Source organism: Desmodus rotundus, chromosome 6 (genome assembly GCF_022682495.2).
Source record: "Desmodus rotundus isolate HL8 chromosome 6, HLdesRot8A.1, whole genome shotgun sequence".
Lineage (NCBI taxonomy): Eukaryota > Metazoa > Chordata > Mammalia > Chiroptera > Phyllostomidae > Desmodus > Desmodus rotundus.
The window spans coordinates 49,796,506-49,809,725 of NC_071392.1; the positions used below are offsets into that span (position 1 = coordinate 49,796,506).

Below are 13,220 nucleotides of genomic sequence, written 5' to 3' on the forward strand. Positions count from 1 at the left end.
GTTACCTACAAAGGAGTTCCCATAAGACTATGAGCTATCAGCTGATTTTTCAAAAGAAACCTTGTAGGCAAGAAGAGGCTGGAAAGAAGTATTCAGTCATGAAGGGCAAGGACCTACATCTAAGATTACTTTCTACAGCAAAACTATTATTTAGAATGGAAGGGCAAATAAAATGCTTCCCAGATAAGGCCAAGTTAAAGGAGTTCATCATCACCAAGTCCTTATCATATGAAATGTTAAAGGGACTTATCTAAGAAAAAGAAGATCAAAACTATGAACAGTAAAATGACAGCAAACTGCACTATCAACAACTAAACCTAAAAAGAACAAAAATAAAAACTAAGCAAACAACTAGCCCAGGAACAGAGCCACAGAAATGGACATCACATGGAGGGTTATCAGTGGGGAGGGGACGAGGAGAGAATGGGGGAAAAGGCACAGGAAATAAAGCATAAATGGTAGGTATAAAATAGACATGGGGAGGTTAAGTAAGAATAGTATGGGGAATGCAGAAGTCGAAGAACTTATATCTATCACTCATGGATATGAACTAAGGGGGGAAATGTGGGTGGGAGGGGTGGTGCAAGGCAGAGGAGAATAAAGGGGGGAAAACAGGCCAACTGCAATAGCATATCAATAAAATACATTAAAAAAAAACCCCAAAACCTATTCTTTTATAACATTTCCCATCCCAGGGAGTGGGTGGTACTGCCATCCATCTAGAGGTCTGAGCAAGAAGTTTGGGAACTGAGTGAGTTCTCCCATGCCTTCATGCTCCGTATTGAGCCAGTTACTGGCTCCTAATGTGATACTACCTGATAAGAGATCTCATGACTATATCCTGTTTTCATGTGCCTACTTAGCTCTGCATTCAGGCCAGCATCATGTCTTGCCCTAGGTCTCTCTGGCTTTTTTAAATCTTTTTCTAATCTATTTTCCCCAGAGTGGCTGGAGTGATCTTTCTACAACAAAAGTAATCAGGTCTCTTTCCTGCAAAAACCCTTCAGTGACTCACTATTTCTGTTAGGATAAATCCAAACTCCTTAATGTCCATTAAAGGTCAGCATGATGTGGGACTGTCTCAAATCTCCAGCCTCTTTGTTAGCCCTTCTCCCTCTCAAACTAGGTTTTAGGTATATTGAAATACTGACTCCTGAATAAGCTTTCTATTATCTGTGGGCCTTCTTTCTATTCGGAATATTTCTTGCCTCCAGTCTCTGCACTCTAATGAGTCCTTCCCTGACTATTCTAGGTGCCCTTAGGTGCTCTTGCTGAGTGTTCCATCACACCTTGTACTTCTTGTTACAGTATTACCTCACATTCTTGATATTACTTGTTGACTTGTCTCTTTCATGAAATCATAAACTTCATCGGGACAGAGATCATGGTGGTTTCATTTACTGTGTCTTTAGCATCTAACATAGTGGCTGACATATAATAAGTACTCAACATAGTAGGGTTTTTTTTTGTTATTCAAAAAGCATTTATTAATATAATAACTTTCAGCAGTCAACTTAGAAGTTACCTTTCTGGTAAAGAGTTCTTTGTTTTAGAAAAGCCCAAGTCTTTCATTTTTTGAGTCAGTAATATAAAGTGTCTACATCTTTTTATCATCTAATAACACTGTATTGCATTATTTGTTTACGTCTTTCCCACAGAGCCATAAACTCCTTGAAGGCAGCTTACTAGTAATTGGTTCGTTTAGATTTCCACTTGTTTGTGGCTCAGTCTAGGAAGGTTATGTATTTCTAGAACTTGTTCATTTCTTCTAGGTTGTTGAATTTTGTGGTGTGTAGCTTTTAATAGTAATCTTGTATAATCCTTTATATTTCTGCTGTGTTCATAATAATTTCTGATTTTATTTGAGTCTTTTCTCTTTTTTCCTTAGTAGGCCTAGCCAGAAGTTTGTCAATTTTATTTATCTTTTCAGAGAACCAGCTCTTTGTTTCATTAATTTTTTTCTATTGCCTTTTTTGTTTCCTATTTATTTATTTCCATTTTAATTTTTATTATTTTCTTCCTTCTACTGACCTTGGGCTTTGTTTATTCTATTTTTAGTTTCTTTAAGGTGGAACGTCAGGTGGTTTGAGATTTTCCTTGTTTCTTTAGGTAGGCCTGTCATGCTGTTTGCTTCCCCCTTAGTGCTGCTTTTACTGCATCCTCCAAGCTTTGGTGTGTTGTTAATTTCATTTATCTGTGTATCTTTTTGTTTCTTCTTTGACCCAGTTGTTCAGTGGCATGTTGTTTAATATCCACATATTGTGGTTTTCTCAGCTTTCTTCTTATAGTTAATTTCCAGTTTAATAATGCTGTGGCTGGAATATATGCTTAGTATGATTTTAGCCTTAAATTTATTGAGATCAGTTTTGTGCCCCACTGCTCCATGTTCAGTTGAGAAAAATGTATAGTCTTAAGTATGGCTACACCTGCTTTTCTCTGGATGCCATTTGCTTGGAGTTTAATCTTCCACTTCTTTACTTTGAGCCTGTGGTTGTCTTTGCAGCTGAGAGGGGTCTCCTGAAAGCAGTATATAGCTGGGTCTGCTTTTCAATCCATTCATTGTTTTGCCTTTTGGAAGGCCGCCCCGCCGTTCTAACACCAACACTGCTCTGTGCCTGTTGATTGTTGAGTTCGGTACATTTAATTCAGAGTCATTATTGATGCATGAGAAGTTATCAAAACCATTTTATCTTTTATTTTCTAGTTGCTCTGTATCTCCATTGTTTATTTTTTTAAGAATATATTTTTTATCTTTAAAATGAAAATACCTTTAATATTTTTCTTTTTAATCATTTTTTATTAATGTTCAAATATAGTTGTCCCCATTTTCCCACCACCACTTTCCCCTACCCCACTCACCCACACTCCCACCCTCAATCCTACCCCCCGCTTTGGCTTTGTCCATGGGTCCTTTATACATGTTCATTTGTGACCCTTTCCCTTCTTTCCTCCATTATTCCCTCCCCCCTCCCCTCTGGTTACTGTGAGTTTGGTCTTAATTTCAGTGTCTCTGATTATATTTTGCTTGCTTATTTGTTTTTGTTAATTAGGTTCCACTTATAGGTGAGTTCATATGGTATTCGTCTTTTCACTGCCTTGTTTACTTCACTTAGCATAATGGTCTCCAGTTCCATCCATGATGTGGCAAAGGGTAGGAGCTCCTTCTTCTTTCTGCTTCGTAGTGGTCCATTGTGTAGATGTACTACAGTGTTTTGATCCATTCCTTTACCAGTGGGCGCCTAGGCTGTTTCTAGCACTTGGTTATTGTAATTGTTCTGCTATGAACATTGGGGTGCATAGGTTCTTTTGAATTACTGTTTCAGGATTCTTAGGGTATACTCCCAGCAGTGGAATTGCTGGGTCAAAAGCCAGTTCCATTTTTAATTTTGAGGAAATTCCATACTGTTTTCTATAGCGGAAGCACCAGTCTGCATTCCCACCAACAATGTACTAGGGTTCCCTTTTCTCTACAGCTTCGCCAGCACCTACTATTTGTTGAATTGTTTATGATGGCCATTCTGACTGATGTGAAGTGGTATCTCACTGTGGTTTTAATTTGCATCTCTGATGGCTAGTAATGCTGAGCATCCTTTCATATATCTCTGGGCCCTCTGTATGTCCTCATTGGAGAAGTATCTGTTCAAGTCCTGTGCCATTTTTTAATTGGATTGTTTGTCTTCCTGCTGTGGAATCATAGGAGTTCTTTATATATTTTGGAGATCAAACCCTTCTCTGAGGTATCATTGGCAAATATATTTTCCCACACAGTTGGTTCCCTTTTCATTTTGCTAATGTTTTCTTTTGCCATGCAGAAGCTTTTTATTTTGATGAAGTCCCATTTGTTTATTCTTTCCTTTATGTCCCTTGTTCTAAGAGTCATTTGATGAAAATATTGCTGTGTGAAATATCTGAGATTTTCCTGCCTATGTTCTCCTCTTTTATGGTATCATGACTTATATTTAAGTCTTTTATCCATCTTGAGTTTATTTTTGTGTATGGTGTAAGTTGGTGGTCAAGTTTCATTTTTTTGCATATAGCTGTCCAGCTCACCCAACACCATTTGTTGAAGAGGCTGTTTTTACTCGATTTTATGTGTCTGTCCCCTTTGTTGAATATTAATTGACAGTAGAGACTTGGGTTTATTCCTGGGCACTCGGTTCTGTTCCATTGATCTATGTGCCTGTTCTTACGCCAGTACCAGACTGTTTTGATTATGGTAGCCTTGTAATGTAGTTTGATGTCAGGTATGATATACCCTCCTACTTCGTTCTTCTTTCTCAAAATTGCTGTGGCTATTCAGGGTTGTTTATGGTTCCCTATAGATTTTTGAAATATTTGTTCTATTAAGAACACATTTTAAAAAAAAAAGATTTTTTAAATTATTTTTAGACAGAGGGAAAGAGATGATGAGTGCAAGCACATGTTGATGGCCCCTACTAGGGACCTGGCCTGCAACCCAGGCATGTGCCCTGACTCGGAATCAACTGGCAACCCTTTGGTTCGCAGGCTGGTGCTCAATCCACTGAGCCACACCAGCCAGGGCTCCATTGTTTCTTTCCCTTTGTGTTTCTGTCTGCCATTTGAGTTTGTTGGGCTGATTTTTTTCCACTTCGTATTTTATTTTAAATTTTATTTATTTATTTATTTTTCGAGAGAGGAAGAGGGGAAAGAGAGAAGGAGAGAAACATCAGTCTGTGGTTGCCTCCTGCACTCCCCATGCTGGGGGAACCTGGCCTGCAACCCAGGCATGTGCCATAGACTTGGATCGAACCAGCAACCCTTTTGTTCACAGGCTGGTACTCAGTCCACTGAGGCATATCAGCCAGGGCCATTTCCTCTTTTTTTATGATGTGTCTCAGCCCTAGATTTTTGTTATGTGGTTACCATTAGGTTTATGCAAAAAAAAATAAAATAAAATAAAAAGAATGTTTCATGCATACAGTAGTCCTTTTCCTTCTAATTGCATTTTATCTTCATCTGTGCAAGTTCAGTTGTTTCCCCCTCTCCTTTCATGTTTTTGCTGTCACAAATTGCCCCTTTTTATGCTGTACATTTGTTTCCAAATTGGAGAAGTTTTATAGTCTTTTAAACAATTTTTTCCTCTTTAATCTTTATGTGGTAGGTGTTTCATAGTCTTTTGAAACAGAGTTGCAATTTTCTGCTTCTGTCTGGTATGTTACTCATAGTTTTGTATACTTTTACCTTTTTGTTTCAAGTAGAAGAGCTCCTTTCAACATTTCTTTTTTTTTTTTCCTAAGATTTTATTTACTTTTTTTTGAGAGGGGAAGGGAGGGAGAAAGAGATGAAAACATTGATGCAAGAGAGCAAGGTGGGTGGTTGCCTCTCATACATGCCCTGACTGATGTCTGAATCCGCCACCCAGGCATGTGCCCTGATCGGGAGTCAAACCAGTAACCTTCTGCTTTGCAGAGCAACGCCCAATGAACTGAGCCACATCTGTCAGGGATCAATATTTCTTATAATTCAAATTTTGTGGTGGTAAATCCTACAAACTTTTGTTAGGGATAGCCTTTATTTCTTCTCTGTATCTAAGAGATAATTTTGCTGGATTATCACTCTGGGCTGTTGGTTTTTCTCTTTCAATATTTTGACTGTTGCTTTCTACTCTCCTGGCTTGTAAAGTTTCTGTTGAAAATTCCATAGTTATCTAGTTGTTTCCTTCGTAGCTTGCAGTCTTTTCCCTTGCCTGCCTTGAGAATTGTCATTAACTTTTGACAGTTTTCATATAACGTGTCTTGAGAATGTCTTTTTGCATTGAGATAATTAAGTGTTCTGTTAGCTTGTTGAATTCAAGGGTCTAGCTCTTTCCATAGGTTTGGGAAGTTGTCATTGATTTTTGTTTGAATAGGCTGTTACCTTCTCCCTCTACTCTCCTGGTAAACCCATTATTTTTACATTGATCTTTCTAATGGAGTCAGATAGTCCTCATATTGTTCTTTCATTTTTTTTTAACTTCTCTTTCTTCTTTCACTGGACTCATTTCTAGATTTCAGTGTTTAAGGTTGCTAATTATCTCTTCCATCTGGTCTGTTGTTTCCTGGGCTATCTATTGCATTCTTCATCTGTTATTGAGTTCTTCACCTCCAGAATTTCTGTTGGGTTTTTTTTTTTTTACAGTTTGAGTCTGTTATTTAAGTACACCTTTTTTTGTTGACTTTATTCCTGAACTCACTGAAGTGCTTTTCTGTGTTTTCTTGTATCTTACTGAGATTTTTTTTTTTTATAAGTACATCATTTAAATGATACAGATGTCATTTAAATCACAGTCTTTCTTGTCTTTGAGTTTGGTTTCTGGATACTTTCTTTTTCATTGAGCTACCCTGTTATTTTGGTTATTTATGGTACTTGATGGATTGTTTTCTCTGCCTGGCCATTTGAGGTAGTGAACTTATCTTTTTTAGATGCTGTTTTCTTCTGAACAATTTAGCAGGTTAAGTAGACATCTGTCTTTTGTTTTCCAGTAGATGGTGCTAGAGTGCAAGTTTTTATCCTTTTCTGTGCACTGCTGGCACCTCTGAGATCTTGGGTTGGCGTGGCTTCAGTCTAGAAAACTACCTCATGTCACCTTTGAGGGTAGACATCCTGTCTAGGTCCAAGTCACCTCAGTTTTAGGGTACCATCCCCATGGTGGGATGTAGTTGGTGATGGGGCTTCAGGCCCGTGAGTTCCTGGTGCTAGTTCCACATAAGCAGAGGCCGCCAAACAAGGTGTGCTATCTGAGGCATCTCTGCTGCCTCTACCAGGTTCTGCTGTGATGGGTGAGGGAGGAGGGAGGTGGCTTACAAGTCTATAGTTTTGCCTTGATAGTAATGGTGGCTACTCGTCCACTGCTGCCACACTGCTGTGCTGCACTGCATCCCCACCCTTGTCACCGGATTTAACAGCAGTGGGTGCTGGCCAATAGGCTGGAATGGTGCCTCTGCCCCTCTGGCCCTGTGGATTACTGTTTCGGGGCTACAGCCTGACTCCTTCCCTGCTACAGCATCAGCTGGGGTTGCGGCAGGCACTAGACTGCATCTGCGTCCCCGTCTCTGTTCTTCCTCCCTCCTGCCTTCCGTCTTTGTCCTGATACATCTGCCTTCAGATATCTTGCTGCAGGCGTGGATGTCTCTGATGTGCCTGTGTGTTGAGCAGGGAATCATTTGTTGAATTATAGTTGTCCAGCTTGTCACTTTAAGGGGAAAAACCAAGGTGTCTTCTCACTGTGTGGTGGTGACATCACTGCCCTCTTTCTGTGTCTTAGTGTTGTCTTTTGAAGAACTAATTTGATAAGGTTTAATTTATATACATGTTTTTCCTTTTATGGACTGTGCTTTTGGTGTTGTAGCTAAGAAGCCTTTGTGTCATTCAAGGTCACAAAGATTCTCTGCTATGTTTTCTTCTAGAAGTTTTATAGTTTTCTGTTTTACATTTAGGTCCATGATCCATTTTTGAGTTCATTTTTCTATATGCTTGTTACTTATGTCTTCTTGCCTGTTTCACATATAAGTATTTAGAAGTTATAATTGTTAAAATGTTGTTTAAAAATCAGCAGTTTAAATTATAATTTGAATGAAAAAGTAAACATTTCTCTGTTGAGAAAACAAAATAAGCAAGTTTAGTGTTTTGCAAGCATTAGTGATTAGTTGCAATATGAGGCTACTTCTTACCCCTCAGGACCTGGACCTTCTTTCTCACTTGTTCCTCTCATTCTAGACCAGTTACCGGTACAGTTGCTTCCCTCTCTTCCAGTCTTCGTGTGAATGTCACTCCCAGGGAGGCCTTCCCCCGGTCATGCTGTTTAAAATTGCCCTTCCTCTCCTTTCAGTGATCCCAGCTCTACTTGCTGCTTTATTTTTCTTGTAACACTTTACTAACCTCTTCATGAATTTTACTCGTCTCCTCCACCAGGATACAAGGTTCCTGGTATGTCTAGCACCTAAAATGGTGCCTGACATACTGTACATGCTCAACAAATGTTGAATGAATAGAGTGAATAAATGTATAAAGTTATAAATATTTGTCACAGTGTTAATTTTAAATCTTAGACACTCTAATAAGACCATATTAACAAAGGAAAATACCATATAATAAACTAATATAATTCAGTGAACATTTGCTCTAAGAACCTTTATTTTTATGATTTTTTAAAATTGTCCTTTGCAGGGTTCAGTTTGGCAAAGACTTGGTGCAGATGTGACAGCAGTTGAGTTTTTGGGCCACGTTGGTGGAGTAGGAATTGATATGGAGATATCTAAAAACTTTCAACGCATCCTTCAAAAGCAAGGGTTTAAATTTAAATTGAGTACAAAAGTTACTGGTGCTACCAAGAAGTCAGATGGAAAAATCGATGTTTCGTAAGTATGCCGCCTTTGATTTTGATATGATATCCTTGTCTTTCTTTAACAAAAACCTTCAATTTTTCAGAATTACTTAATAATTTTGTAATTTTAGATTATTTTATAATTTAAGATCATTTTATTGTTTAGTATAAACTCAGGACTCCTTATCAAATCAGTTTATTGAAATTCACAATTAAGTCCATGCTGGAAAAATTAATCCAATATTCTCATTGTAATGTATGTTAACATGGTATACGTTCAGAAAAATTTAAACTCCCAACATTTAATAAGATGAAATTTTTTTTTAATATATTTATTGATTATGCTATTACAGTTGTCCCATTTCCCGCCCCCCTTACTCCACTCCATTCTGCCCACCCCCTCCCTCCCACATTCCCCGCCTATAGTTCATGTCCATGGGTCATACTTATAAGTTCTTTGGCTTCTACATTTCCTACACTATTCTTACCCTCCCCCTGTCTATTTTCCACCAATCATCTATGCTACTTATTCTCTGTACCTTTCCCCCCTTCTCCCCCTCCCACTCCCCTATTGACAACCCTCCATGTGATCTCCATCTCTGTGGTTCTGTTCCTGTTCTAGTTGTTTGCCTAGTTTGCTCTTGTTTTTGTTTTAGGTGTGGTCATTAATAACTGTGAGTTTGCTGTCATTTTTACTGTTCATATTTTTTATCCTCTTTTTCTTAGGTGACTCCCTTTAACATTTCATATAATAAGGGCTTGGCGATGATGAACTTCTTTAACTTGACCTTATCTGAGAAGCTCTTTATCTTCCCTTCCATTCTAAATGATAGCTTTGCTGGATACAGTAATCTTGGATGTAGGTCCTTGCCTTTCATGACTTGGAATACTTCTTGCCAGCCCCTTCTTGCCTGTAAGGTCTCTTTGGAGAAATCAGCTGACAGTCTTATGGGAACCCCTTTGTAGGTAACAACTGTCTCCTTTTCTCTTGCTGCTTCTAAGATTCTCTCCTGTTTAATCTTAGGTAATGTAATTATGATGTGCCTTGGTGTGTTCCTCCTTGGGTCCAGCTTCTTTGGGACTCTCTGAGCTTCCTGGACTTCCTGGAAGTCTATTTCCTTTGCCAGACTGGGGAAGTTCTCCTTCATTATTTGTTCAAAGAAGTTTTCAATTTTTTGTTCTTCCTCTTCTCCTTCTGGCACCCCTATAATTCGGATGTTGGAACGTTTCAAGGTGTCCTGGAGGTTCCTAAGCCTCTCCTCATTTTTCCGAATTCTTGTTTCTTCATTCTTTTCTGGTTGGATGTTTCTTTCTTCCTTCTGGCCCACACCATTGATTTGAGTCCCAGTTTCCTTCGCATCACTATTGTTTCCCTGTACATTTTCCTTTGTTTCTCTTAGCATAGGCTTCATTTTTTCATCTGTCTTTCGAACAAATTCAACCAGTTCTGTGAGTGTCTTGATAACAAGTGTTTTGAACTGTGCATCCGATAAGTTGGCTATCTCTTCCTCACTTAGTTGTATTTTTTCTGGAGCTTTGAAGTGTTCTATCATTTGGGCCTTTTTTTTTTTTTTTTTTTTTTTTTTGGTCTTGGCACGTCTGTTACTTAAAGGGACGAAGCCTTAGGTGTTCCTGGGGCGGGGTAACGCTGGTCGCTGTGCTGTGACGCTGTACGAGGGGGAGGGGCTGAGAGGGAGCAATGGCGCCTGCTCCACTCTCCTTCAGATTTCAGTCTTTCACTCCGCTACCCACAATCAAACTGGGCCCCTCTGGTGCTGCTTCCTGAGTGGGTGGGCTTGTACACGCCCTAGGCCCCTGTGGGTCTCCAACGACCTCTTCTGTGAGGCTGGGAGTCTCTCTTGCTGCCACCCCAACCCCCATGGGCGCTCCCAATCAGAGGTTTGAGGCTTTATTTCCCCGAGCTGGAGCCCTGGATTGTGCCGTCTGCTTCCCTCCCCCGCCGTTTGTCCCGTTTATCTGTGCGTGAATGTGGGGCCGCAGGATGCTACTCGCTGCTCTGCCTGCCCCGCTCTCCGCCACTCTGAGTCTGGCCCTCTTGGTTTATCTGCGCGAATGTGGGGCCTCAGGGTCTGCTAGTGCTCGGACTGCCTGCCCCGTTCGTCCCACACTCCGTCAGTCTCGGTCCTGCCACAGCAACTCGAGCCCTCTCCACCCCTCCTACTGGTCTGGATGAATGTTTATTTTTTATTTCCTTGGTGTCGGACTTCCTTGCCGTTCGATTTTCTGTCAGTTCTGGTTGTGTGAGGAGGTGCAATGCGTCTACCTACGCCGCCATCTTGGTTCTCCAAGATGAAATTTTTTTTTTAAGATTTTATTTCTGTTTATTTTTTGATAAAGGGGAAGCGAGGGAGAAATAGCCAGTTGGTTGCCTCTTGCTCGCCCCCGCAGTGGGCACCTGCCCACAACCCAGGCCCGTGCCCTGACGAGGAATCAAACTGGCGATCTTTCAGTTCACAGGCTGGCACTCAATCCAATGAGCCACATCAGCCAGGGCAATAAGATGAATTCAGTGTTTTTAGGCACTTATATGGGAAAATCAGTAATATTAATTAGATTGCTTACTATGTGCCTGGCACTCTTTATTAAACACTTTTATAACTTGATGAAATACCTCTCCTTAGGTCACACAGTCAGTGACAGAGTCACTGCTTATACTTGCATCTTTCTGACTCTAATACCTGTGACCCTAACCTGTGCTATACTGCCTGTTTGTGTGGGATTGTAATGATGGAACTCCCGAGAGCACATTTTTTTCATTGTCTGGCCCTTATGTTTATAGTTATAATAAAATAAACTTACACTGTTAGAAGTGTCATCAGTACTTGAGAAATGTCTGGTGTTAGAATTTGGAGTCTATCAGCTATTTATGTAGATGTGTGTTTAACAGTTACAACATGTTCATTGTCCAGGATTGAAGCTGCTTCTGGTGGTAAAGCTGAAGTTATCACTTGTGATGTTCTCTTGGTTTGCATTGGCCGACGACCTTTTACTCAGAATTTGGGGCTGGAAGAGCTTGGCATCGAACTAGATCCTAGAGGTAGAATTCCAGTCAATACCAGATTCCAAACTAAAATTCCAAAGTAAGTTGCATAGTTGCTTCATTTTTCAATTTTGAAGCGTATGTCAAACACTACTTTGAAAATAAAGAGTTCTGTCATGCTTAAAAAATACATTGGCTTTGGGGAAAAATAGTAAATTAATATATGAGAGCAAAATAATTAATTGAATTTTTTTCATTACCCAAGATTAGAACCCAAATCAGATAGTTAAAGAGCTGTATTTAATATATTTTTTGGTGACTTAATATTTAGAAAGTTAATTTTGTGAACATGGCATAACTGAAGATAAGTATGTGATTTCAGAAGTTCACTGTTTCTCTTGATCTCTGTTGCAGTATCTATGCTATTGGTGACGTGGTGGCTGGTCCGATGCTGGCTCACAAAGCAGAGGATGAAGGCATCATCTGTGTTGAAGGAATGGCTGGTGGCGCTGTGCACATCGATTACAATTGTGTGCCGTCGGTGATTTACACACACCCTGAAGTGGCTTGGGTTGGCAAATCGGAAGAGCAGTTGAAAGAAGAGGTAATCCTGAAGTAGGGTAGTTTTACTCCAATGTGTGAGTTAATGACACTGAGAATTGTTTTATTAGTGTATTAATGTATTTTAATGACTATGTAGAACATTATAGATTAGTTTATATATTTTTTTCCTTAGTATGGTGAAGGAAATTATTCACTTAGCTGTATTCAAAAACTAGTAACTCTAGAGCTTTTCTTTTTGTCTTTGAAATACAGAGAGATCAAAATTTGCATTTGTTTGTGTTTATACCAAAATACATTTCATTAACAAGCCTTTTGGTCTTTCCTTCTGTATGGTCTGTGAAGAATTACTTTCTTGGGATTTATTTTCTGAACAAATGGTAGATGATTTCACCGATGGGATGAACTTTTTCAGAGTTTATATAGGCCGTCGTTTTCTGTCTCTCACAGGGTATTGAGTACAAAGTTGGGAAATTCCCATTTGCCGCTAACAGCAGAGCTAAGACAAATGCAGACACAGATGGCATGGTGAAGATTCTTGGGCAGAAATCAACGGACAGAGTATTGGGAGCACATATTCTAGGACCAGTGAGTATTGTAAAACCAGAAATCCCATTAGGATTTTTGAAAAGCATTGCAATTTAGTAGATTGATTTAAAACCACCAGGTATTTACATTCTGAGGTTACTATTTACCAGTAAAGTTTGAGTATAGCCTCTTTGTGCATCATTTCTAGCAAGGTACTGGCAGTACTCTTATCTTGCCTACTGTGTAATCTGCTTTCCACACTTGAACTATGATCATGCTTTTAAAACGTGTACCATGTGCCTGCTTAGCACTCACCAATGGTTCTTTTCAATTGCAGGCTTACACACAACTCCCCACCAAATCTGGTCCTGCCTATCTTACTGACTTCATCTCTTTCCACTCTTCCTTTTAATTCCCTGCCTCATGGGCCTTTTCTCAGTTTCATAACAGGTCAAACTTTTTTCCATTTTAAAGCTTTGTGCTTATAGTAGTACCCTTTGCTTTAACGGTGTCTGCCTCCAGATCTGTGTGGTCGACTCCTGTGTTCACGTCTGGGCTCGAATGTTAGCTTCCAAGAGGGGCCTTTTCTACCACTGACTGTAAAGCATGCCCTTCCCCTAGGTATCTGATGTCACAGTAATAATAGAACATTTGAGTGCTCACTCTGTAGTTTTTCCTAAATACATGCATTAATTTTCACAGCTGTGTGGGATAGGAATTGCTATTCCCAGTTTTGAGGTAAATGAGTGGAATGAGGCACAGAGTCTGCATAGTTGAGGTAGTAAGTGGTAAGCTTTGAACCCAGAG

General features: G+C 39.6%; 1 protein-coding gene across 1 annotated transcript in view; it reads left to right on the plus strand.

Moving 5' to 3' along the window:
- DLD (dihydrolipoamide dehydrogenase) overlaps window positions 1–13,220 on the plus strand; it is a 32,597-nt gene that overhangs the window by 18,270 nt on the left and 1,107 nt on the right. The window contains exons 9-12 of the mRNA XM_024558451.3: window positions 8,167–8,357; window positions 11,254–11,424; window positions 11,739–11,928; window positions 12,336–12,473. Of these exons, the coding sequence (XP_024414219.1) occupies window positions 8,167–8,357; window positions 11,254–11,424; window positions 11,739–11,928; window positions 12,336–12,473 (690 nt within the window). The remainder of the gene's footprint in view (window positions 1–8,166; window positions 8,358–11,253; window positions 11,425–11,738; window positions 11,929–12,335; window positions 12,474–13,220) is intronic.